This window comes from Neopelma chrysocephalum, unplaced genomic scaffold, assembly GCF_003984885.1.
Source record: "Neopelma chrysocephalum unplaced genomic scaffold, ASM398488v2 Primary Assembly neopelma1_25, whole genome shotgun sequence".
Classification (NCBI taxonomy): Eukaryota; Metazoa; Chordata; class Aves; order Passeriformes; family Pipridae; genus Neopelma; species Neopelma chrysocephalum.
Genome location: NW_020897694.1, coordinates 10,270,604 through 10,295,835, shown reverse-complemented (window position 1 = coordinate 10,295,835; position 25,232 = coordinate 10,270,604). Strand labels below are relative to the sequence as shown.

The window sequence follows — 25,232 nt, the reverse complement described above, 5'->3', positions numbered from 1 at the left end:
TTAAAATATTGCTATACCTATCAATGTTCATGAAAGCTGTGGATTTTGTATCATCAGTCTTAGACTTAACTTGTTAGGTGTTCCAGTAATACCCTAAACTGCAATAATGTGTTCTTTCTTGTTAGTTTTCATTAAACAGTATGTCATTACTGTGGTTGATAGGAGATACAGCCTGAAATCTTACAAAAACTTGAAGTCTGTTGCATTTCACTCAGATCTATTACAACAGATATCTGTATAGGCATTTTTAAATAACTGATTTCTCTCTTTTCTTTACCTCTAAGAATATGAAAGAATCTTCTTTTTACTGAAACATGTACAAGGAAGCTTACAAACCCGACTGATATTTTTACAAAACGTTATTAAAGAAGCTTCAAGGTAGGTAACTGAATTGTACTAATCTTATGAACTGCACCATGTAGTGCTATTTCTAACTGCTTGACAACTTGTTTGGAAACAATGCACTGCGAGTAAGTAATTCCCTATGAAAAAACAGAAATTCTTAAGCTTCTTGAGGTGTTGTTTGCACAAGCTTACCTTTTCCCCTCAGATTTTGTCTTAAAAATTTAGCAACTCTGTCAAGTCACTGTAAACATAGATGGACAATGGGACAGAAAGAGTAGGTAACTTTAAAAAAATCATTCAGATTTCAAAATTCACGTGTAAGTATACTGCTAATTTGAAAATCTGATGGAGTTGCATATTACTGTGAGTTGGGCTTTCAGAAACAGTTGAAATTAATTATTCTGCATCAGCTCAAAATCTTGTCCTAAAAATAGTTTTGACATCCAGGTATGCTCTGTAAACATGTGTCGACTCTTTAGGCATATTTAATTCAGATATTATAGTCCTGTCTGAGACTTTGGAAATGGAGGTAGCTTTTCACTGGAGAAGAGACTTGCTGAGGATTTAAACCCTGTGTTGTTGATCCAGGTAGGAACTGTTCCTTTACGGTATCCTGTAGATAGACTGTCCAAACTTAACCTTCTGCATATTAACTAAGAGGAAAGAAATGAAAAACATATTAGAACCAATAATGTTTGAGTTACAGGGAACTAGTAATTCCAGCAACTTGCTTGGATCATAAATATAGCTAACTTTAGAGCTTACTTCCAAAACCTCAAAGAATAGTTGCTTTTTCTTCCTCTACTCTACTTTTGTAGCAGTCAGCTTTTTTCCTGTGGCATTATTGAACAAATTTTATGATCAAAAGACAAAGTAATTTTTGGATAAAACCTTGCTAAGAATTTAAGGTACACTGGACATTGGACATTTGTACAGATTCTCTAACCTTTATTGTCAGCTTGGTGAGGCATGTAAATTTATATAGATCATGCTCTTTCTATAGCAACGATTACTTTATCGTGCTTTTGTTTGGCCGATATATTGCCTGTCAGAGTTGTTGCATAGCTTGCAGGTTAAACGTGCTTCCTCACTATCATCGCACAGCAAAAATTAGCGTTGCTCTTGGAGTTTGTGGCAGCCTTTAGTGGGGTTGGAATATTTGAGTCTGTAAAATTAGACTCTTAAGATCACCTGTAACTCATTTTTTTTCTGCACAACCTCTTTGTTACACCTATCTTGAGTTGACACTTTTTCTGCAACCTTTGGTAGTGATTGAGTGTTGCTGTTGAATGCATCAGAATTAAATCCTGTCTCCTACCATAACCTACAGTTTTCTGTATCTACTGGTGGAAGAGGCTGGCTTTTCTTTGTTCCTGTTTGTTGTTGTTGTTTGTTTCTGATTGTTGTTAACTTCAATTTTTATTGATTTGATTGTAGGAACACCTTAATCTCCCTCCTCCTCTTCTCTTGTTAGTTATGTTTTTATAGTGTGATCATTTTATCCACCTGCCTACAAACCCTGTTCACTTCTCTACCTCTTTCCTTATCCAGGCAAGCTATTATGTTTAACTCAGGTTTCCTGCTCCCTGCAGGAAACATCTCTAGGCTTTCCAAAGCTGTCAACCTAGTTGTTTTGTTAACTGATAGCTGACTTTACAATGCCATGGAATGCAATTCAAATTTGGGATGACTGCTTTCGTTCCCTGCTCCAAGAAGCTCTGTCTGAACACAGGCTAGGGAAAGCTCACTTCAGCAACAAAATGTGTTTATAAAGAGCCCCATTCAGTTTCGGAGGTTAGTCCACTATAGTTGGAAGGGGAGAGGAAGATTTATAAAACAATCCTCAGCTTTCAGCTTCCTTTGGAAACTGACTGGCCCACAGTTCCTCTTTTGGCAGCAGAAAACCTATCACTTTTGAGAGGCAATGAGGAAAAATGGAGGGGAAGCAGTACTTAAATGTGGTATGTCTGTGGGATACTGAGGACAACTCTAAGAAAGATGGGTAAGAGGCCAGAGCATGGGTATTCACTGACATAGCAGTTGGGAATGGGAGCTTGTTTTCCCCATAGTCAGGCTGGAATTGTGGAGATTCCTGTAATAGGGAAATTAGGGCAGATACCATGTCTCTGTGAGCCAACAGCATGGACCAGGATGCCTGACTGGAACCTAGAGGCTTTTGCTGGGCTTTAGTGAGGCCAGAGGACTGAACTTGGTATATAGTTCCGAATGTTTTCATTGCTGCCTATTTGTGAGCACACATGTGGCTACCAAAGCATTGGTCAGAAGTGGCTTCTCAGCCCTTCCCCTTGTGACATTTCTGCACCTATCTGGAAACAGCAAGGAGTTTTACTTGTTGAGGCAGGAGGTGTAAGCAAAGGTGACAGAATGGCCTACTGTTTAGATTTATTCAATCTATACGGAATAGAACTGCAGAGACTCCAGATGTATGGATTATGCCTGTATTTTTCTTTAATTTCTTTCTCAAAATCTAATTTGTATTTTTGTCAGGAAATCTGCTCTGCATTGTGTAATGGCTGTTCCTTCACCAGTACCAACTTCATTAACCTTCTGTGAATGCACCATGAAGGCATGCAAATAGTTCCTAAAAGCTGTTACTAGCTTTAGAGTTACAGTTCTTTTGACGGATATTTTACTTCAGTATTTCAGAACTACTTCTAGAAAAAGCAAACACTTAACTCTCTTTTAGCTGGATTTATGAGGGCTGAGTGATGTTCAGCAATGTGCCAGAGTAGACTGTAGTAAACATAGTTTTGTACTCATTAAATGGAAAAGCAAGTTAGCAGTTTACCAGAACGTTAGGAGAACAGTGTATATACATATGAGATATGTGTAGTCTCACCATGTGCTGGTCCTAAAGTAATAACTGAACCTTCCAGAGGTCAGGAGAAGTTTTCTGAATGACGTTTCATGTATTACTGTGTGCATCCATTATCATGTTTTCTTTTAAATACAGGTTTAAAAAACGAATGCTAATAGAACAGCTTGAGAGTTTTCTGGAAGAAATACATCGCAGATCCAATCAGGTCAACCATATCAACAGCAGCTAAGAAACTGCACACAAGAGAAAACTGCAGCAGGGCACTGCTGTCCTTAATTGCATTCATTTTTGACATGCACTCTTATCTCCAAGTTCCTGTACCTGAAAAAATGAGCTGCTCTATAAAATGATGAGAAGAGTATCCATCATCTTTCTTTTTTTCTTCACTTCTGTTATTTTTGTAATGTGAAAAATACTACAAAAACACTTTTATTTAACTAAATGGAGAACTTCTTGCTTGTCATGGACATAAGTGTCACTTTCCCTCAGGTTCTATTTTTCTTAATCCAACCTTCAAAACTATCACCTCTCAAGGTTGAACTTTGCCAAAAAGTTACTTTGTAATTTTCAAAAAAAAAAGCACATACATTAAACAAGGTAATGTTTTGTATATACAGTTATTTTGAATATATTATTGTAAGTTGTATAAATGTATTTTGAAAAATATTTAAGAAAAGCACTTTTGTTATTCCATCAATAAAATCTCTATTTTAATCTTCGTGTAGGTTTGAGTACAGTTTTTGTTGGAGTGATTAATTTTGCCCTCCCTTTTCAAAGCTTATATATTCTAGTATCAGTGTTAAAGAATTAAGTGTTTTGTATTACTGGGTATTCCATTAATCAGAGAATGGGTGAAAGAAAGCTAATGCTGAATTGCAACTACAGTAGGATGATATCTTAGCCCTTCACTGTTTGGTGATGTTCTGTTTGCACATTTGCAGCAATGACGAACCCTTCAGTTTTACTGAGAGATAGAGTGGGGTAAAGCAGGAGTCAGTAGCCTTTGAGAAAGGCTCCACCAGAAGTTTTTATGTGTTTACAAGAGCAGGAATAGCCAGAAGGTGCTGCTGCTCGGACACAAAATATCACTGATTGCTTTACTGGCCTTGTCTTTCATCTGTGCTAGATGCACCCTGAATTTCTAGCAAACCTTGTTTGATTCAGTGGGAGCTAAACCAAGTCCTCTCTGCTTTTTGTAGGAGTCAGTGGTTTACAGTCTTCACCCAGAATCTCTGGGCCTTGGGGTTCTGGTGCTTATATTGTGAGTTGCTGAACACTTGCTGTATCTCAGCTTTTGTCAGGATGCTGAAAAAACTCTCACATTTTCTAGGTGCTTTTAGCTTCATTCAGTGTTCTTTAGGAATGTCCATTCTCTGTTGCTTACAATTCAAAGGTAGTAAAGGTAGTACTGCTACTTTTTTTGGCAATAATATTTGTTTGGTCACTGATAAGAGTGGGTATTTCTGCTTCCTCTCTGCTCTGTCTGGAATAGGCTGCCCAGGGAAGTGGTGAAATGGCCATCCCTGGGAGCGTTCAAAAAGTGCGTAGATGTGGTGCTTAGAGACTTGGGTTAGGGGTGGATTTGGCAGTGCTGGGCTAATGGCTGGACTTGATGATCTTAGACACTTTTTCCAACCTTGATGATTCTATGGTTCTGTGCCAGTTTTGAAAGAGTCTTTCAACTATATTTTCTTTCCACAGCATCTTGCTGTTTGCTCAATACCTTACTATCTCAGCTGGATTATATCTGTTTGGGATCAGAATGAATTTCAATTTTATTCTTGAACTTTTGACTTCAGGACAGGGAAATAAAATTGTGCTTGAAAAACAACATTTCTTGTAGGATGCTTTCATTCAGATGACCTACATACTCGGCAACAGTCAAGCTTTCAGCCATGATGAAGTTAAGTAGAAGCTGTTGGCCCATACTGTTAAATATTTAAGGGGCAAAATTTGTTCGTTTTTTTCTCAAATGTTTATATGCTTACTGTCTTTGCTGTAGTTGTGGTGCTCATAATTCCTAGACAGCTATAAGTTTCCAACAGTGTGTACAATGTAATAAAGTAGTGGAGGGCTTAGTCTCACTTTTTCTTGCAAAAGTGTTACTGCTTAAAGCAGTGTTTTAATAAATACATATAATGTAGCCTTTAATTTCTTTGGAGGAAAGCTCACCGTAGGAGGAACAGAAGACAGCGTATTTGTTTAGTGCTTATTATGAAGGATTTGTAACTCTTCCTATAAAGAGTACTGAACCTGTAAATGAAAACAATATTAATGTTATTTCAATGTGGGGGCTCACTTTCAAAGTGTAGTTCAGTTTAAATACATAAACTAAGCATGGAATTAGCAAATCATGCAATCACGCATTGCTTATATGGAAAAACTGACTGCAGTTGCACCCTTATCTTAGAATAATTTGAACATTTCTGTATTAAAAGCTAAAAGACCTTTTCAAATAGTTGGTAACCCAAACTAGAAGTTTGCCAAAATCTCAAACCTACCCAAACCACTGGCTAAAGAATCACTTCTGAACTGAGGAAAACAGAGCCTGAATTTGTTGATTTGTGTTCGTGTTTTAGTTACAGACGAGATTATTACAACCCCTTGAATGAAATCACTGCCTCAGATACATTGGATTTGTTGTTGTTTGTATTGCTGTTACCTTGCCTGTCCTTCAAAGGGAATGTGTTCAAACCTGAAATTCAAATTAAAAAACTTAACTTTTTAAATTATTTTAAGCAGAACTATGCCATTTAAGTCTTGGAAAATATATTTATTCTATTATTAGAAGATTGATGCAGTGAAGACTCTTGGTCTACATAAAGATTCATTGTGAACTTATGGACACAGTGAGTTTTAAGCACCTGTAGATAAGTTGGTAAAATATACTAACAGTCGATCTTGTTTACCCTTTCCCCTTTTCATACCTGAAAAAAGTGTCACTAAGTCTGAGCAAACAAAATGACTCCATTAAAAAGCTAAAAGTACAGAAATGTACTTCTGATTTTGAGTTGATTGGAAAGTATTTTATACTTCACATAAAAATCTTGTTTTACAATTGGATTTCCTTCCTTTATATAACATATATTATAAGCTGAGCCATTTTATTCACCAAAATCAGTTTGTTCTTAATCCAGAAGAGTCTGTGGCTCAGGCTTCATAGATGAGCTTATTGATGCCTTTTTATGTTAAAATTCTGTGGTAGCCAACTAAAAATACTTTTATTCATTAACTGGTAGTGATTGCCAAAGCATATTTAAAACAACGTCCACCAAGGTAGTGATTTTTCTCTTTAAAAAATAGCTGCTTGCATTGTGACGTTGAAATGTTAAGATATGGGTTTTTAAAGCAGAATATTGCATACACAGGTATTCACTGACTAAGAGAAATGTATTACTTAGAAGCAGATAAGGAAAACTATTCTCTGTGGTCTTCTTGCTAGGCCCCAGTGTTTCACTGAACCCTATAAATTACTGTGTTCCCCACTTATGGGAGAAACTTGGTGGTTTGAAGGATTTACTTAAACTGCAAATTTACTGCATTGCTAAGAATGGTAAGAGCTGTTGGAGATGGCCTGATGCTTCAGAGGAGCAAATACCTACTAAATGGTGCATAATGCAATTCTTTATTATTGCCAATGAGCTATATGGTGTTTTCTTTTGGCAGGGATTCTGGAATGTGATTGGGCATCTGAAATGAGACAATAATACTGAAGCTAAGGAGCAGTGCGATGCTTCACTCTCAAGACATGCTCTACAGTTTTGTTTGTGTTTTTGGTTGGATTTTTTTGTTTGGGTATGGGGGTGGTCAAGAAAGAGTTACCAGTTGCAAAAGAAATGCCTTTTTTTTTTTTTTTTTTTTGGCAGAAGTCTGTTTGCTGTTTGCCATCAGTATAGGCAAAGTTTCATTTATAGGGAAAGATCTCTATTTTAACTATTTCCAAAGATAATCTGGCCAGTTTGTAATTTGAATAGCCCTGTGGAGTTCAGTCCTTAATGCTGGGGTGTTTAAGATCTGTGAAATCTTTCCTATTGCCTATAACTGTTGTAGAAATGTCTGAGCTCATACTGCATCCAGAGAAGAGGCTAATCTGACTTCTATGAGTTGTGCATTCTTTTTAAGGAAATTGAACTGTAGTCTTTATGCTTTAAAAACCCAAACCCCACTGTTCCCATGTTTGATGAAATTTCCTGGATTGAAGAATGGCAGGCTACTTAGAACTTGTATTGATTTCAGTGCTGCTTGTGAAGGATTCTGCTCCTGAAAGGCAGAGCATGCATACCTGTATTAGCTTGTCTCAGAAAAAATGTGAAGGGTCGATCTGCTCTGAAAATAGGTGTTCGAGATCTTTTTAGTAATACCATTGCTGTAATGCAACAAAGAAAACATAAGTAAAATGCATCCATTTTCTTTGCGTCTTCTGCACAGTGCCCTCAAGCTCTGATGTTTAGTACCTTGAGTTTTGAGTTGCTACTCTGCTTTAACTATAAAACAAAAATTTTATCCAACAGTGAAATCGGTCTGATTGAATTAATGAGTCCAGAGTTGTGAGACTACATGCAGGTGATTTGTGTGTATTTTGATCCTTCTGGCTTTGGATTTCAAAGGTAATGTAATTTTTGATGTTGTTGCAGCCCTAACTCTGCTGAAGTCATACCATGCTATTGCCTCACCTGTTAGCCAATTCCTGGCTATGCTGTTCTGATGAAAAAGATAAGCAAGGCACAAATGCAGTCCCTTTTCTAGTTGGGAGACATGCAGCAGAGAAATATCTGTCATCCTGGAATTTCCCTTGTCAGAGCTCTGAACAAAACCAAAGTATCCTCAATCTCAAGTTATGATTGATTTTCCCCTCTCTGTTTGTGGGTTAATGATTAGACTAAATAAAGAATCCTTAAGAATTATGATGGCTCAGCTATTATTAAAATACATCTTTAAATAAATTATTCCTTGTAGCTATGTAGTATTAAGAATGCATTGTCAAAACACCCCAATACTAAAACCAGCAGATTTGGATTATTTTTTGAGAAGTAAAAATGATGGAATTAATTTGAAGACTCAAGTAAGACACAGTAAAAATAGTTTGAGATGCAGTGTTTTAATGCTCATAAAAAAGTGCCTATTTTTGCTTTTAAGCCACCAAGTGACTAGATCCAGAACTTTTAAAGTAAACAAACATATTTTAAAATCTACTTCTTAGCTTGGTCTGACTGGAGTTAAGGGAGTTTTGGCATTGGTTTCAATGGGATAAAGGTTTATTACCCTTAGGTTGAAGCCATCTAGAAGCCTTTATTTTGTGTAGGGATTAGTAGAAAAATTATGAAAAGTAATAGAGAGGAAAATAGTTTCAAAATTTAAAACTACAGCTCTGCAGAAAGGTTAACTTGGTTACATCAGCTGTTCACTGTACACCCACCTGTGTACTACATGTGTTAGATTCAAAACTGTTTCTAGATAAATACTATAAATACACCAACTCAGGTTCCTTTGGCATTGTGACTGTGGGACATTTGAGTGAGGGAATGTGCACACTGCAGTGAGGTTCACTGCTCTCTCTATGTGCCTCTTGAATTCCTTCCTGGAAGCAAGGAGGAGAAGTGGGAGAGACTCAGATCTTGCCCTGATCCACAGTTAAGGACCACCACTAGCATTTGCATTGTGCGTGTGGAGCATGTCTACAGTTGGCACAGCCCAGGGAAGGAGAAATATGAGAAGTGGTTAATGATCACCCTGCTGCTGTGCTGATATTTGAATGGCTTGAGGGCAAGTTCAGCCTTTTCAGAGAAGAAATGGAAGGGGTTTAGGGTTACAGTTGCTTTCCATGCTTGCTTGGATCATCTGAGGCTTCCAAAGACAAAACAAGAAAAGCAGGGGCCTTCTTTGATAAGGCTCATGTGACCAATTAAAAAAAAGGGAGAAAGGCAAAGCTCATTAATTTTGGTTCCTCTGCTTTATGTAAATTGTGTGAAGGATTTCAGCTGATGAAGGTAATTTACTGACTCTGTAGTCCATAGCTGAGATTTTACTCTGAATCTCCCTGCTCACCCAGCCCCAGCTGCTCATGAGGAAATGATCCTGTAGCAGAAGCTACTGCACGTGAAGGTCACACTTCAAAGTATGTAAGAATCAAGCCTGTCTTAGTAAAACTTTCCCATCATTACTTTTAGTGCTATCAAAGAGATCATCTTCAAATCCCATAGCAGTTCTGGCACTATAGATAAAATATTACCAAGCTTTTCTCATTATTTGTTTTATGGTCTGAATAAACATATTTGACCAACAGAAAAATAAGTGGTTTATTTTCTCAAACAGGATCTCCCCCGGGTTGATAAAGTTGTTTTTCATTAGAGCCTTTACATGTTAGACTGAGATAAAAAATTACAGGTTCTTATGAACATTTACAAAGGTAAAATGGAAGTGTGTTAAATATAAAAGCTTAAATTTAGATTAGGCATACATTTAAATGCTACCATACTTTTTTGCTTTATTTTAAATAAAAGGCTAGTAGTTGGTTTTGTAAAATGCTCCAGAAATGAGAAGTTATGTCTGTATATTTGATTTACCTGTAGCTCCCGATGCCTTTGTACCATCTTCTGTTATTTCAATCTCTGCTTTGTGAATAGCTTCTGAAATGTAAAGACTATCTTGATCTGCAAAAAACCATATTAATAGTTATTTTCTGATTTCCATTACAAACTTATTTTTAAAAGTAATCAGAATGCTTTTACCTTTTTTCCTGCAGAATCTAAGGATCATATAACTGTTAGGTATTTTAACCATCTTAACTGTTTTCCCCCTGTATGGACAACAGTGGACTGAATGCTGGATGGGAGTTACTAGTTTGAGAGGTCTCCAGGTTGTGGTGGAAGGCAAGGTTACATGGTGAAAGTAGAAACTAATTAACACAGTGAGGACAAGACAAGAACTGAGGAACCATTGAAAGGAAAATGACAGGAAAAAAAATGCTCTTCAGGAAGAAACAATGGGACTGTGACATAAAATGGAGCTTGGAAAAAAAACTATTTCAGGAAGCTACTGAGTATTACAAGCCTGCTTCTCTCCGGCTGACTGTGGAGGGCAGAAAGCAGGGAAGGTTGGCAGACTTTCTTTTCTTGTCAAATACTTCTACAAGCCTTATCCTCTGATGGAAACTACCAGGATGCGTACGGAGGAAGGAAGCTGCTAAATTATATTGTTTATGGAGTTAATTTCCTCCAAGCATGTATCTTATTTAAATAGATATTAACTTTATAAAATACATCTTTGTGCACTTCATCAGTATATTAATATTTGTTTGCAATAAACAAAGCAGCAGGCTTTAACAAAAAAGTGAGCAGCAAAATTATTTTAACGTGCATCTCTTTGCAGTCTGAGATATAGAACATAGCAATAGAACACTGCTATGTTCAATTTTAAAAGTGGCACGAAAAACTCCATGAGAAATGTGCCTTCTGAGGTTCATCCCAGGAAAGTAATTTTTCTGTAAGAGCAGGTTTGAATTGAAGGAATTTCAGTTATTCACTCACATGCACAAGAATGTGAGGTGCTCTCTGGGCTGCTACCACTGAGTCTACTATGAGCAGAAATGACTAAGGTGAAAATCTTTGTGTTGCTGGAAATAGTTGAAGAAAGAAAATTGATAATTTGGATTCTTTTTGTATTTAATATTAAATAGGGGCAAAAATTTTCCAAGGAGCAGAAGAATTTCAGGCTTCCAAACCCAAGAGTTTAGTCATAACACCGGTATTTTAGCAAAGGGAAAGTATAACTCCATCCACTGGTCACTGGATTAGCAAGATAATGTGACCTGGGCGCATATACCACTACCGTTTGTAATGTCAGGAGCTGAAATACAGACTTGCTGGTCCAGCATCCCTAACTGTTTAATGACTATTTAAAAACACAAATAGGATGCTTTAGTACAACTTGCATTCCTAAATTTCTGAATAAATAAACGTTTTCCAGGCCTATGCCATCCTGACAGTTTTAATCTAAAAGAAAACAGAAGGAAAAAGTAAGTTCAAGACTCAAACCAACCCTGTCCTTTTCAGGTTCCTCTTTTCCACAAAAAAAGCTCAAAATTTTATCAACTGGCAAAATTGATAAAATCAATTGATAAAATAGAGCAGTTGAGGCATGAGCTGTGTTTTACAACTTCACAAAGAAAGCAGTGCAACTAATTCAGAAGACTAAGGTCTACCAAATCATTCAAAGGTAAAGGTCTACAACTGTTGGGTCGAGGATCATTTTGTGTTCAGTCAAGTCTCTTACCTGAAATGCCTTTAAAATTAGCAGTGATGGGATCAAATGCGTCTCTAACTCCCAAGGCAGAAAAAACTGTCTTTAGGTCTAAGAGGCTTTGAATACTGAACCTGAAATTATTATGATAGATTTTATTTAAATGCAGGATTTGTAGTTTCGTAGAGTTAAAAGCATAACAGATGCAATTTATTTCAAGCCTTTCCATTTCATCCATCTATTCCTGTATGAGCCCAGTGCATGCTGTCTGATTAAGTGTACTTTGCAGAAAAGCACCTCATCTTCACCTGAAGTTGTTAATAGAAGGAATCCCTCACCACCATCTGTTGCACTCAGATTGCCTTTCAGTCTTCTTGACATATGAACTCTGCATTTTCCCAAGTTTGGCTGTAGCAAATGGCACTTTGAAACATTTGCCAATGATTAGCTTGGAGAAAAAGAATATTAATGCATAAACAGTTTCTCAGGGCTTCATTAATGTGATGAATGCATAGTAAGAGATGTGTAATGAAGCCCTTCCATGCTGATCCATACAATAGGTACAGCCACAAAAGGCCTCCTGTACTTACTTCCTCCTGCTATGCAATTTCGGTGGAATAGATGATGGAAAATACCTCCAGGGTATGTGTGTTTGCAAATGACTAAAGTGGAAAATGAATGATGTGAACTTGGTTTGTGCAGGGAAAGATGGGTGTGACTATGAGGGTAGGGGTGTGCACAAGTTCTTTGTACAGTGCCTTTTTGTAGTACACTGACAAGTTTAAAAAACACACAATAGTGTGTATTTACAAGGTTATATATTTTTTTTCTTCCTTAAGCAAAGAGAAAAATGGAGTATGGGAAAGGTCCAACATCTCTTTTAGGTCCTTAAAGGATTGTTAATCCCAAACAAATTTTAAGTAAAACCTCTAGGATCAACTGCAATACTTCATTTTTTTTAAGACAGTACAGAGCATACCAGAAAGTCTTGTCATTCCCAGCTCACCTGTTTGTGCCTTAAGAAAGGCCGTCTCTGATCATGAAATGAATAACAAAACAGAAAGCATGTCACTTGATTTTGCTCACACATTGCTCGTGAAGGTGCTATCACATGAAATTCTGACAGTTGAAGTAGTGAAGCTATTGTGCTAACATTGCTTACCTAGGTAGAAAAATGTCCATCTTTGTTCTCTTTAAGCTGTTGGCCCAGAGGGTTATGTCTTTGGCAGAAAGGTGAGACTCAATCTGGGACAAAGGTGTTCTTTTATGGCTGGGAAGCACTAGGAACATGCTGTGTTTCTCCCCCAGGTAGGGTAACTCAACCACACTGAATGCCTCCAGAGCCGCAGTCTGGAACTGGCCTGTGGGGTGGGCAAATGTAGACTTTATTTCATCATCAAAGTGGGAAAACTCTCCCCAAACCCACAACCCTAGCTGGGGTCAGCAGACAGTTCTGAGCAGCTGTGGTAGGATTTAAGGAGTTGTCTCTAGTACATGGATTCTTGTAGCCAGCTCAGGTTGCTATTAACTCACAACAGTCTCTCATCTGAACAGAGCTGATTGTGAGAGAGACATATATATCTTGGCAGAGAAGTGCTAATGTAAGTAATAGTACCTGAAGCACCGCCTCAACAGAGCATGGGTATTATATTACTTTCTCATATAATAGCTGTCCTCCTTGCTCAGGGTTTAAAAAATATTACCAGGGCAATGACAGTAACTCTGATGACTCTTCCTGCAATGTATGTTCTTTAACTAAAAATGCAATTTTATAATATTTTTCACTAAAATTTTAGTGCTGATAGAAGTTACAAAAACAAAATGAAGTATCTTACTTAATTAACTGAAATCTACTTTGCCTCATGTTTCTGTCTTTGCAACCTTTAAAAATCAGTTTTAACCTTATTTCAAGAAAAAAATAGTTATATTAACCAATAGTTTACGCTTATTTAAGCATCATATTTATAGTTTTTGAAAATCTAGGCACAAAAATCTATCAAAATCAGATGAAGGTTATAAAAACTAGTCTCAAGAGTAAAAGCTGGAGGGCTTCCAAACTTGCAATTGGTTATACAACAATTTATAATAGCCATTTTAAAGCAACATTTTAATTCCATATTTCAAAGAACAATTTAACCAGACATTTCTAATGGACTCTTACACAGTAGAACAGATTCCACTATCACAATTTTAGCTGCTTATTTTTCCGTCTGAGAATCCAATAAATAGCATTTCAGGAACATTCAATACTGGTTAGCAGACCAGGAGTTAAATGCAAGCTTAATACAAGTTGCAAGCAAACATCTTATTGCCTTTGCTGTAGGCCATCCAAAATACTCAATCTACTCCTTCTTCACCTGGCTGTAGTAGTTGTAACTTCAAGGTGCTCACACTTTCTGAACCAGGGGTTGTAAATAACAGAATATATGTACCTCATGTTCATAATATCTAAATATTTGGCAATATGTACATAGCTGTAGGGTGGGTATCTCAAATACTTAGTGTACAATATTTGTTAGTGTTGCAGATATAGACTAGATAGGATTTGTAAAGTGTTGATTATTCTGCTAGATTAAATCTTAGGCTCTTAGATGAGCCCTCCCACCTTGCAACATGGAGAGAGAATTGCTCTGTTAAAACCAACTCCCAGCATGTGGATCGTTTGCTGGGAAAAGATGTTCTGCTTTCCAATGGGCAAACAAGGAAGATTTACGTTTGTAGTGCACTGGGCATGAGTGGTTTAATATGCGGGCATGCTGATATTTTGAAGTCAGCACGTTCTGCGCAAAGGTTATACAGTCCTTCCTTATTTGTTATTTAGAAAGAAAATCAAAGACTTTATGTTATTGAGTCAAAACATTTAACGTTCCTTGCTTGAACTGATTTTGAGCATCCCATAAGGATTATACATATGCTAAATTAGAATTCAAATGCTGTTAACAAATTGCTTGGAAAAATGAATATGTAAAGTAGCTGCAGTGTTTAAGAGGCGTGTGTGAACAGTAATGTTGACATTTTCTTAGAGCAGTGTTACTTGTCCCCAGGCTGGTTTGTACTTCGTGTTAAAAGGATAAACAATGTTGTAAAAGCTGCAGTTGATAGTAGGTTACAGCTAATCTTTCTCACTCTGTGCTTTGGATCCTGGTGGGAGACAGCTACTATCATTTAATAATGACAGAAAGTTATCTTAGGCCTCTGTTTAGTTGTACTGAGCCAGTCTTTTGCATTTATTTCAAACTGATTTGTTAGAAATGGTTCTGTCACTTTTAGTGACAAAGACTGAATTGGCTCCATCAAGCCTGACAATCAGCAAATTTTAAATGATCCCTTTCATTTTGGCTTTCCTTAAAAGTCTCTCCAGCTGCTAAAAGCTTACATACTTCAGGCTGGATTAGTATTTTGGCTAACTTTCCTTTTCTGTGCAAATATTTAGTGCTTCAGCTACCTACTTAAGGACGATAGGATGGAGTTCTTGTGTTCAGGCAAGTGGTTAAATAAGCAGAACTAACGATTTCACGTCAAGTTTGCGAGGACTCTGGTGCAAATATAGGGTCAGACAATGCAGTTCAGCTGCTGAATTCCTGGTCACTGGCTTTCCCTGACTATACCCACTTGTATAAGCACTGGCAGCCCCCTGCCTTCTGTTGTTTTGGACCTCTCATTTCTTTATTTCACTCTGCTAAAAGGGAAAGTTCAGAGAAAAGGTCCATTCTTAAGGTAATAGCTGTATTTGGTGAGCTTCTTTTGCCACGTGCTTCTGAAATACATGGTGCTCACCAAGTATGTTCCCAAGAAACCTATTTGTTTACCTCTTAAAGCAGTGAAGGACAAGGCTATTCAAGACATCATGGGTAGCAAAAGCCCTTGCTGTGAACTGGTGATACAAAATCACCCAGGACTGAAAAATCGAGTTGAGGTAGTTCATATTGCTCAATAACAAGGAAGATGAGGTGTAGGGTTTTGGAAAGGGAAACTGCACTCCTCAGTAAAGTAATTTAACTTGTAAAAGGTTCAAATGTAAATAGGATGGGCGTGTGTCAAGTCAGAGGTGTGAATGCAGTCAGGAGCTGGCAGTCCCAGCAGGAGGAAGAAGCAATGGTGGGCACATCATGAGTGTCCGGGAAGAAGAGATGCCACAAAGAAAGATGTAACTTCAAGGACAAACTTGCAAAGAGCAGAAGAAATTATTTCTTGACCAGGTGAATTATGATTTAGAGATAAAAAGGCATAGAAATAATGAGCTGCCATCTGCCTGCTTTATGTGACTGTTGCACAGCAAAGGAAAATGTTTTAAGCCATATAAGCTATTAAGCCATATAAGCTATTAGATATTTTTTTAGATTCATGCCAATTATTTGTTGTAACTGGTGGCAAAGAAGTAATCTGATGATAGAGCAAAAGATAATGGTGAGGTTCCTAATGGAAATGAAGAAAAGAGTAATTACACTGCCAGAGATGGAAACAAAGTTTACATTACTTCACATCATAAGCTCTCGTCACATTAGAGAGATGAATAATAATCTGGAGCCTGGATGATTGCCACCCCAAAATATGAGGAGAACTTGGATGTGGAATTGCAAATGAGTGAGCAAAAATTTTAATAGACTGTAAATTCAGTTGTTTCCCATGATTGGAAAAAAGGAGTCATTTATAAAAAGAAAGTAATCTGGGAAGTTTTAGAAAGTACTCTGGAGAAAAGAATAATCAAGTCACAGAAGGAAGTAGAAAGTGAGATAAATTGCAATATAAAGTAGACTAGCAAACAAATCTATAAACTTTTTTGACTCAATAACTAATTTGATAAAAAGGCATAGATCTAGCCATCTAGTTTTAAATAAAACAGCAAATATAATTTCACTGTGGCACTATTTACAGGTAAAAGTGATGGCAATTAGAGCAGGAAAAGAAAAGCAGCAAGCAGACACTTAAAGCAATGTAAAAGAGGGGCTCCCAGGTTGAAAAGAGTTACTAGTGGCTTTCCAAAGTATTGTCCACACTAAGACTTTCATCAAAGACAGTGATTTGCCATGATGACTAAAGTGGTGGAAATCAAATGGTGGTTCAAAAACACAAAAAAAGGAGGTATATGCATGTGGAGACCCCCCCCCCCCCCCCCCCCCTTGAGGACTCATCAGCTGGAAAAAAATGCAGAAAGGAAAAAGGCCCAGGTGGGGCCAACCTTGGGTAACCACCCTGAGCTAGTTCTGCGCTACAGTATGCAAGGTGCTTCTAGGAAGACATAGAAATACTAAAATCATTTTAATAAGCATGAATATAGCTTCATTAAAAGTGTTGTGTACATTCCTGATCATTTATTCTCAAGAAAGATTGATTTAAATTTGAAAAAGAGCAAAAAAGAACTAGTAGAGAATTGGAGCCTGGTTTTCGAATAGCTTAGAAGAGCCAGCTTCTTCAGTTTGTCTAACAGGAAGTTGAGAGACAACTTGGTGACTTGCAAATAACATTTGGGAGTAAATATCAAAGCTGAAGAGAAACTATTTAACTTAATGCTGGCATGATGTTAAGAGATATAAATTGGTCTTGAAAAAATTTATACTTGGAATTAGGGAGGTTTTTATCTATGTGCACTTCTGAAATTTAGGGTAGAAGGGAAAGGAGCTTTTTATATTTGAAAGAGATTGTATAGCTAACCGGCATAATTCCTGTTGGTAGAAAATTAAGCCTGCAGCATAAGTCCTCTTGTCAGCAACCCACATACATCAAGTCTTTGAAAGTAGCCTACACTGTATTCATATATTATTAAAAAAAAAAAGTTTGACCTATATTTATAGTGGTTTAAGCCCGTGCTGAAATCACCCACTGATTTGGCTTAAGCACCATAAAAAATTATCTTTTCTTGCAGAATTTGGCCCTGAAGATCTGCACTTTTACCCTAAAGTCTTGGAAACAGGCTGTGACTAGAGACAAGAGGGATGGGTGTGCAGTGCTAGCGTTCCTGGTTATACCATCCTCCCTCTGGTGCTCACACACTCAAACAACAAGCAGGGATTAGGCTGAGGGGCCAAAAATTTTTTTATCTACCCCACAAATCAAATTGGCTTGATATAATTTTAGTCTTAACTCCCGCTCTGTCATGGGGTCAAATGTGCTTCCTATGGTCCTCCCTTCCTAACCAGCTTTATTTAGCAAGCTCCATGCTATTGTAAAGGACTTTTTATACTGTGGTACCCTCAGTCTCTTATGTTCCTTTCTCCTGGTCCATCATCTCGGTGCCTTTTGGTTGCTTGCTACAGCTGACAAGTTTATTATGGAGTGCTGGGAGGTGTTAGTCTGTGAAGGATGGGACAGGGACAGTAAATATTTTGGGAACCATTCTGAATGCAGAATCTGTTTAATCAATGCTTGGGATTATAAGGAGTCAAGTTGGCCACCTAGGTCGTCTCTTCATTTGATGGGATTTCTTCTGAGACTTCTCTAAGCTAGGAAAATAACACTATCTTAGTGTGGTATTTGTGGAAAATAAATAAAGAAAACTGTTCCAGGTTGTACAATAGCTCAAATCTGGATTAAGAACAGTTACCGTAGTTAACTTCAGCCGTATGATGCATTGTGGGCACTTTCAGAGTTGAGCCCTCTGATGTGGTAAAAGGCAACATCTGAGTGTCCATAAGGGAAAACTTCTTCTGCCACGTGCTTCTGAAATACATGGTGCTCAGCAAGGCAACCTGGCTGAGCGACGACCTAGCAGTCTCCAACGGCATGTCACGCACATCCCCATCTGCATGGAAAAGAGACAGGGAGAGGGACACATGCCGTCCCACTTGCCCAGGCCTAAAGGCCAAGTTCATGTGACTAAATAAACCAAGTCAGGACCACTCTCCATCCCAAAGGGCAAGAGGCAAAACTCATAAGGCACCGTTAACCCTCTACCTTCCCCTCCTCACATGTACATGGACCTCATCTGGATTGCCTGCTGGTCCCTGCTCTCCCCAGAACTGAGTTTGAGTTGGGTAATGTTGAGGGTCAAAGCTGTGCCAGCCCTGTGCTACTTGCTGAACAGTGCAGATGACAGCAGCCCGGTGTTCAGCACCATGCCCTGGCTCTAACTGGTGTTCTCGGTTAAATATGCCCAGGTGTATCTCAGAGTTGTTCATCATTAGTACCAGAAATACTTCATGGCATGACTACAGACTGCTTTATGAAGTAACTAAGTCACCTGGGGCTTATATCCTAATTTTCCCCTTCTCCTGTTTACTTTTCAGTTCAACTGATCCTGCTTCGGGTATCTCAAAGATTTCTGAAAGAGTGATCCGCTTTTAATTCATCGATATTGCAATGTGAGCACTGCAATATGACCTCTCATTTTAGTACCTGCTTCTAGAGCAATATGCTTCTGTCATGGAGCTGGATCACTTCTTAGTGTTCATTTGAGAAGGACAGAATTTTTTTTTTCGTTAGTTTCAACATCTTTAATGTGTGTATTTAACATCAGCTCATATGTTGCTAGCCAAATTAACATTCACATAAGTTGATGGGGCAAATCAGGGACTGCTTTGCTCTGCTGCTTCTAAGGACTTTCTTTTTCAATTATTTTTTCATTAACACAATTTAATTTCATTACTTTTCTTGCTTATGTGGAAAGTAAATTCTTTTTATTTCCCATTTTGACTTTTTAAACTCAGAGTCTGACTGCTGAGCTTATGGCCTTGCATGTTCCCCATAGCACCATGAAAACATTCAGTGCCACAAACAGGGTCCCTGGGGAATTTGGTTGTTCTCATTAAAAGTGAAAACACTGCAAAGGATTGCCATTTTAAAAATTAGAGGAACGAGGCCAACTGGTTACCAGCTTGATACTGCAAACTTATACTTGCAGGTTCAGACCTATTTCCACTCTTTCTTCACATTAGAAATGAGTGTCAGCACAAGAATTAGTTTTTCTGGCTTTCAGCCTTGGTTTGGACAACACAGTGTGGCAAAAAACTGTACTTGGCTAAATGCAATTTCTCTCAGCACTCTTATTTTACGTGTTATTCATGTGCATTCTTGTGGGTTGCTATGTTACCTGCAAGGTTACTGGTGATCCATTCCTGTATTTGGGCCGTGGTTCTGTTGGTGTCAGTAAAGTTGGTTTGCTGCAGGCTGCTGTTTGCCCAGCGTGCAGCATGTGCAGCGAAGTGAGGCAAGAGCTGCACGCCAGCATCCACAAAGAAGGAACATGCCAGCTGAACCACTGTGCCTTGGCTCGAGTCAGTCACTCCTTCATACGCTGTGTGCAAGAAGTCCTGCACGCTTTGATCTGCCAGGCAAGAGAGAGGGAGAAACTGCAACTATCATGTTGAGGTTAAGGATTGCCCCAGGGCTCCACAGCTCTCAGCTCAGTGCTGATGCTGGTGTCCTCTGATTGTTAAAGCACAGAAGCACCCTTGACTTTATGGAGCATTGCTGTCAAGCACTACTGTTGAGGGCAGTGACGCTCTAGGCATGGTAAAGCACTCTTCATGTTGCTGTAGGAATCACTCTACAGCTGCGTCAAGCAGCTGAACTCACATCAGGTTCACACCTCTATGCAAACACACTTCTGAACAGTTTATAAGGTACATTATTTTTTGGTTTTGGGCTCTCTCTGAGTTCCCGTTAGTGAGATCTAGTACCTCTGGCAGTGACTGGCCACAGTACCACTGTTTCCTTCTCTTGCCATTATCCACCTATCCCAAGAAAGGCATCCCCCTGACACCCCCAGATTAGTCTCTGCCACCCTTGGCTCCTAGCCATTGTTTTGTTTCTTGAAGGATAGTGTCCCAAACTGGCCCAGTATTGCTGATGAGCCCTGGCAATGCTAAACAGAACTGATGGTTGCTTCACATGTGTTAGAAGCGACTCGTCTATTCATACAACCCACAACCGTGTCTGCTTTTTTTTCAAGTGCAATTGTATTTCCAATTCAATATTATTTTCTTCTAATTCCTAAGATCCCTCAGATCCTTTCCAAAAAACACTATTTTTTGACTCATGGTTCCCCAATTTAGATGATTGATTATTTCTTGTAAATGTAGAATTTTGCACTTGTCCTTACTGACTTGTATCCTATTCAGTTCACATGTTTCTCTGACTTTCCAGGATCCTTTTAAATACTATTCTGGTCCTCCAAACTGCTTGTAGCAATTACAAGCTCAGTGTCATTCCAAAATTCAATAATGTATTCTCTAGTTTGCTGTCTACTAATGGAAATAGTTGAATAATGCCCTGGTCTCCTGTTTCTGAAAAGCTCATAGTAGTTCAACAATGGTGGCTTCTGTGATGGATACATGGTTGAGGTGTGAGCCCAGAAGGAACATGAGTCCCGCAAACTCAGAGAATCCTGTCTTTTTAAAATCACTATGTTCCCATAGACTCCCTTGAAGGGTGATTTAGGAGCCATTATTTTTCTCAATTGCAATGATTTGTGATTGAATGGTTCATGCCGAAGTGACCTCCTGAGGCCTGGGACTCTCACCCCATCTGAACAACATTTATGTGCTCTGTGTCAAATCTCCTCAAACTTCCCGTGTTTGCAGTTCAGCCCCTTTCCTATATATCTTGCTGTATTTTGGAGGAGACTTGCCTACATCCAGATAATAAAGGTCTTGTTGAGATTGCTACTTGCCTTTAAGACGTTTTCAGCAGGTTCCTCATTGTATAACTAAGTTTTCAATGAGGACTGGGAAATGTCTGGAGTACTGCTTTTCTTTAACAAGACATCAGTGCCTTTTGGATTTGTGGGACCACCAGGAACTTTCTGATTTCACCACCTAGTGCCCCAATATCTATGTGAAACCTCAGTAGCTCACTGTTGTACATGAATTCCTTGCCACCATTTTCAAGGTGGGTTAGTATTGTGTCCCTTGCTGTGGTACTTGGCTCAGATGCTCCTCTGCCTTGGCTTGAAACCCTGGAATGCCCTGGGCAGCTCATAGGTATCTGGCTTCTCATGGTCATGGCTGAGCTCACCATTATGGCTGGTTGGAAATCTCTTAGTTTTGAGTCAAGAGGCCTCAGGCAAAGGAAGTGATCACTCAGTTTCTCCAGTCACCTGTGGATGTGGGCAGAGCAGGAGGGAACTCAGGACTGCCATCTGGGACGTGGGTGTTTTGGGGTGGCTAACCAGGGAAGTGAATCCCACATGGACTGACCTGTCCCACGCTGAGCAAGTTAAGGGTCTCAGGTCAAGGTTAGGATCACCATGAGACTTCAGCTACCAGACAGGTCATCAGGACACTTTTACTGCATTGTTTCAGATTCTTCATGGGGCAAAAGAGAGTTGCACATCTATTGATTTCTACCACCTGAGAATCCAGTATGTTTTTTCTGACCTAATAGTACTACTTTAAGTAGCTAATCTGGAGGAAGACTAATCACCTATTGTTAATAAAATAAATCAGCCAGGAGAAAGCATTTTAAAGCATGTAATTTTGTTTGTGCTGTCTAGAGATACATCCCCTTATGCATTGTTTTTCTTAGTATTAGAATAAAAGTGAACAAATCTTCCAAACATTGAAAGAAGATTACAAGTGCATGCAAGAGCAGATTCTCTGTGAACAGTGAATAAACCATCAATGTTTTCATTGTTTTCAGCCTGCTAAGGTTTTAACCTCATCCTTCATTTGTTTAGGGCAGACCAACAAAAAGATTAATGCAAACATCAATTTGAAGAAAGGGATTTTATCACATATGCATACCTATATAATTTGGTTTTACTCATCTTATAGGAAATTTCATCTCAATATTTGATTTATTTATTTGACTTATTTATTTGATTTAGACCATTTGAGGAAGTGGTTTCCTTCCCCATTACTGGAAATATACTGTTATAACCAATAGCAATAGATCCCATCCTACTTTATTTTCACATTCCTGCATTAATATTACTGAAAGCCAAAGCTCATGTGGCTTGTGCCACAGACAGCTGAAATGGAGATATAATGTCTCCCTGCTATGATGTGCCACATGAGAAGAGAGCATAAAAGAGCTAGCAAGTCATTGACAACCTCTGCACTTCTCTTTGTTACATTTTCTGTGATCTGTGCTTGAATTTCACTGTGAAATGTTATTCTTTAAGGTTCTTTGTTAATAACTGAGCCCCTAATGACCAGAAGTATCAAGCAAGGTATAATCCTTGTATGAATTAACGTTGTTTAGGAACTGAATTTAGAGAAATAGGAGTCTTATAGGCAAGAGTTCATTGTATCAGCTGCTCATAATATAGATGCACTGTTCCTATGTCAGTTCATGTAGCTGATAGCTGTATCTCTATTTATCAGCCAGAGTTAGCTCCTACTGCTGTGTTGGTTTTTGAATATTAGTCTTATACAGAATGGTGATGGTAACTAAGTCAGGTTACAGCACAGGAAGATGAAATAACTGTAGGTTTTATCTTTAGTTTTCATACCCTGAAAGTGAATTTTATGCTGAGAAATAGCAGTGTCATGTCTATACATAAGTCTTGTATATAGGCTGCAAATTTTGAAGATAAGGCAGTCATCTGCTGTTCATAAACATTCTGCCCATAATGTAAAATAGTTTTTGACATGTGATGTGAGATGGTAGGATAATCCAAAGCTGAAATGAAAACAGCATCCTTAAATTAAACTGACTTAATGCTGGATTTAAAGACATCTGTCTTTCCCATATCCCTTCCAAATTCCCAGTGAGTTTTATTTTAGCCTGCTTTCAGGGAAAGATGCAATTGCACCATCCATCTGTCAATGTGTATCTCTGTCTGCCAGTCTCCTTCTGATAACTTTTCATCTTTTTGGCCAGTTGTAATAACATCATAAGTCTTAAAGATAATTCAACTTCTATAGGTTTCATTTGTTAATGGGATGGAAGAGAAAACAACTCTCCTCTGCCTGGCACCTCTTTGCAGAGCACACAGGAGACAGCAGGACACAGTGGACACGATGAACCTCTAGGAAATCTGGAGCAATTCTGCTGTTCATGGAAGCGGCTTTTCTAAATGTAGCTGTATTTTTGTGCCATAAGAGAGTAAGCACTAATTCAGGAAAAAGTGGAACAATAACACATATATCAACTATTCCTTTGGGTTTCCTTTGTCCAGCTGATACCTGCCTATCGAGGAGGGAGAAAGCACTCCTAAACTAGATCTTGCAGTGAGACAGAAAATGGAAGTTTAATATGACGTGTCCCATTCCTGTCTCCTTATTAAGCTGTGAATTTATTAAAAAATGTAAGACAGTAAGTATTTTTTTTAAGCAGTACATACCATGAATGTTGTATCCTAGGGCATCCTGCAGCTCTGTAAAGGTATTTCCTTGTGCTCCAAACTGCAGCAGCTCCAAAGAAACAGCCACACTTGCTGGAGAGACTACCAGATTGGTTCTGTTCTCTGCTTCAGATATATGCCGATAGAGATTGATGGCGAATTCAGTTTTCAGCTCTTTCAGCTCATCATAGGAGATGCAGTTTCCTTTGGTTAAGCAGCAAGCAGACAGGATAAATGCAGAGAAGGAAATGGGCAACATGAAGGTGAGCTGGGAACACTCTCCACCAGGTAATCACACCTGCAATTAATAACACAGATATATTTAGAAAAGTAATAGGCTGAGCTGACAGAGGAACTTTCTCATTCCATCAGTGCTGAGATATCACTTGCAATAGTAACGATTACTATTAAAATACTTGTCTGGGTCTTCTCAGTAGCTGTTGTCATTAAAAAAAAGAAAATAAACTTAGGGACATGCTGATGACTCCGTTTACTAACAAGGATCGAATTTTCCAGAATGCTGCAGCATACAGGATGGTTGGCCATTACAGAGCGCCTTGTCTCCCTTGTGTGGAGACAAAGAGCCCCTTGGTTAAAAAGTTAGCTACCTGCACACATGATGACTGCACTTTAGTGCAGTCTCCATGCTGCTGAGCACCCACAACTCCTTTCTGTCCCCAGCACTCCCAGAAGAAAGGCCACCCATCGTGAGGTGCAGAAATCTAACTGGATGCTCCAGGCTGGGCTTTAGATCCAAGTTTGCAAAAGGCTGGCTTTAAATTTCCCCCAGAGATATTCCTTCTATGAAATTTATCCCAGTGAAAATAAGGTTGTGTTTGCAAAAGGTTCTGGTGCTTGCAGCACAAAATCACCATGTCGAATTTTTATGGGAAATCAAGCATTGGTCAACTTTATATTAAGAGACACCTAGATTCATATTTAAAGGAATAATGCTAAAATGACAGAATAGCTCTCCTTAGATAATTTCACCTTCTGAAGATTGTATGCAAGTATATTTTAAAAATTACTGCACCTTCTTTCACTTCAGGATTTTCTACAAATCTTTCTCCATGCCCTTTGCTCTAGAGAATACCTCTAATGCTTCGCATTTACTCACAGTTAAATTGTCTTGCCTTTCTGTGTCCTTCTGTGTGTCTGAATGGAAGCTGTCTATGAACGTCTTGTCTCCTTCTTTAATAGGTAGTGGAGTAAAGACTAAGTCATGAGACTGCATTTAAAGGGATAGTCAGTGATCAGAGTCTCTGTCGGCGATGTCTGTACCACTCTGTCCAAATTCCTGTAGGCTACAAGCTCTATGGAGAGCCAGGCAAAGCAGCATGCCACTGACCAGCAAATCCAAGGCAAGGAACAAAAAGGTACACATGGAGATAGAGTCAGCAACTTCCTTGCAAGCCCTGCTGGAGCCTCATGAGACTTGTGACCTGCTGGTACCGAGCAAGGCATCTCCTATCTCTCTTCCCACCCCCCTCCTTCTTTTGTATGAATTCCATTGATTCCTCTGCCACAAAGGGGAAGAGAAAGGGCTCTCTGTGTACCAGGCACACTTTTTTTACCCCCACTTTGAAA

The 25,232-nt window shown here is 38.6% G+C and overlaps 2 protein-coding genes across 5 annotated transcripts in view; one reads left to right on the top strand and one right to left on the bottom strand.

Moving 5' to 3' along the window:
- The window catches only part of INTS6 (integrator complex subunit 6), a 41,647-nt gene extending 37,739 nt beyond the window's left edge, over positions 1 to 3,908 (top strand). For 2 of the 4 annotated variants that reach the window (XM_027674410.1, XM_027674409.1), the window contains 2 exons: positions 285 to 378; positions 3,320 to 3,908. In XM_027674410.1, the coding sequence (XP_027530211.1) occupies positions 285 to 378; positions 3,320 to 3,413 (188 nt within the window). In that variant the 3' untranslated portion in view covers positions 3,414 to 3,908. The remainder of the gene's footprint in view (positions 1 to 284; positions 379 to 3,319) is intronic. The other 2 variants (XM_027674411.1, XM_027674412.1) reach the window with 1 other exon arrangement.
- Positions 3,909 to 5,017: 1,109 nt separating this feature from the next.
- SERPINE3 (serpin family E member 3) lies at positions 5,018 to 24,900 on the bottom strand. Its single transcript, XM_027674413.1, has 9 exons — positions 24,763 to 24,900; positions 23,646 to 23,943; positions 19,449 to 19,682; positions 17,964 to 18,161; positions 12,585 to 12,783; positions 11,456 to 11,556; positions 9,748 to 9,834; positions 7,467 to 7,550; positions 5,018 to 5,437 (listed from the first exon to the last, which is right to left on the bottom strand). Exons 2-9 carry the CDS (start codon positions 23,902 to 23,904, stop codon positions 5,397 to 5,399), a joined length of 1,203 nt encoding a protein of 400 aa, XP_027530214.1. The 5' UTR covers positions 23,905 to 23,943; positions 24,763 to 24,900; the 3' UTR covers positions 5,018 to 5,396.
- Positions 24,901 to 25,232: the final 332 nt, after the last annotated feature.

What these genes read in the sequence shown, in the direction of transcription:
- SERPINE3 (XM_027674413.1), bottom strand. Translation starts at nt 23,904, where the DNA reads ATGTTGCCCATTTCCTTCTCTGCATTTATCCTGTCTGCTTGCTGCTTA. An exon ending in GATCACCAGTAACCTTGCAG is followed by an intron (nt 18,162 to 19,448) that starts GTAACATAGCAA and finishes TTTTCCATGCAG; the next exon opens with ATGGGGATGTGCGTGACATG. An exon ending in ATGGACATTTTTCTACCTAG is followed by an intron (nt 11,557 to 12,584) that starts GTAAGCAATGTT and finishes TAATAATTTCAG; the next exon opens with GTTCAGTATTCAAAGCCTCT.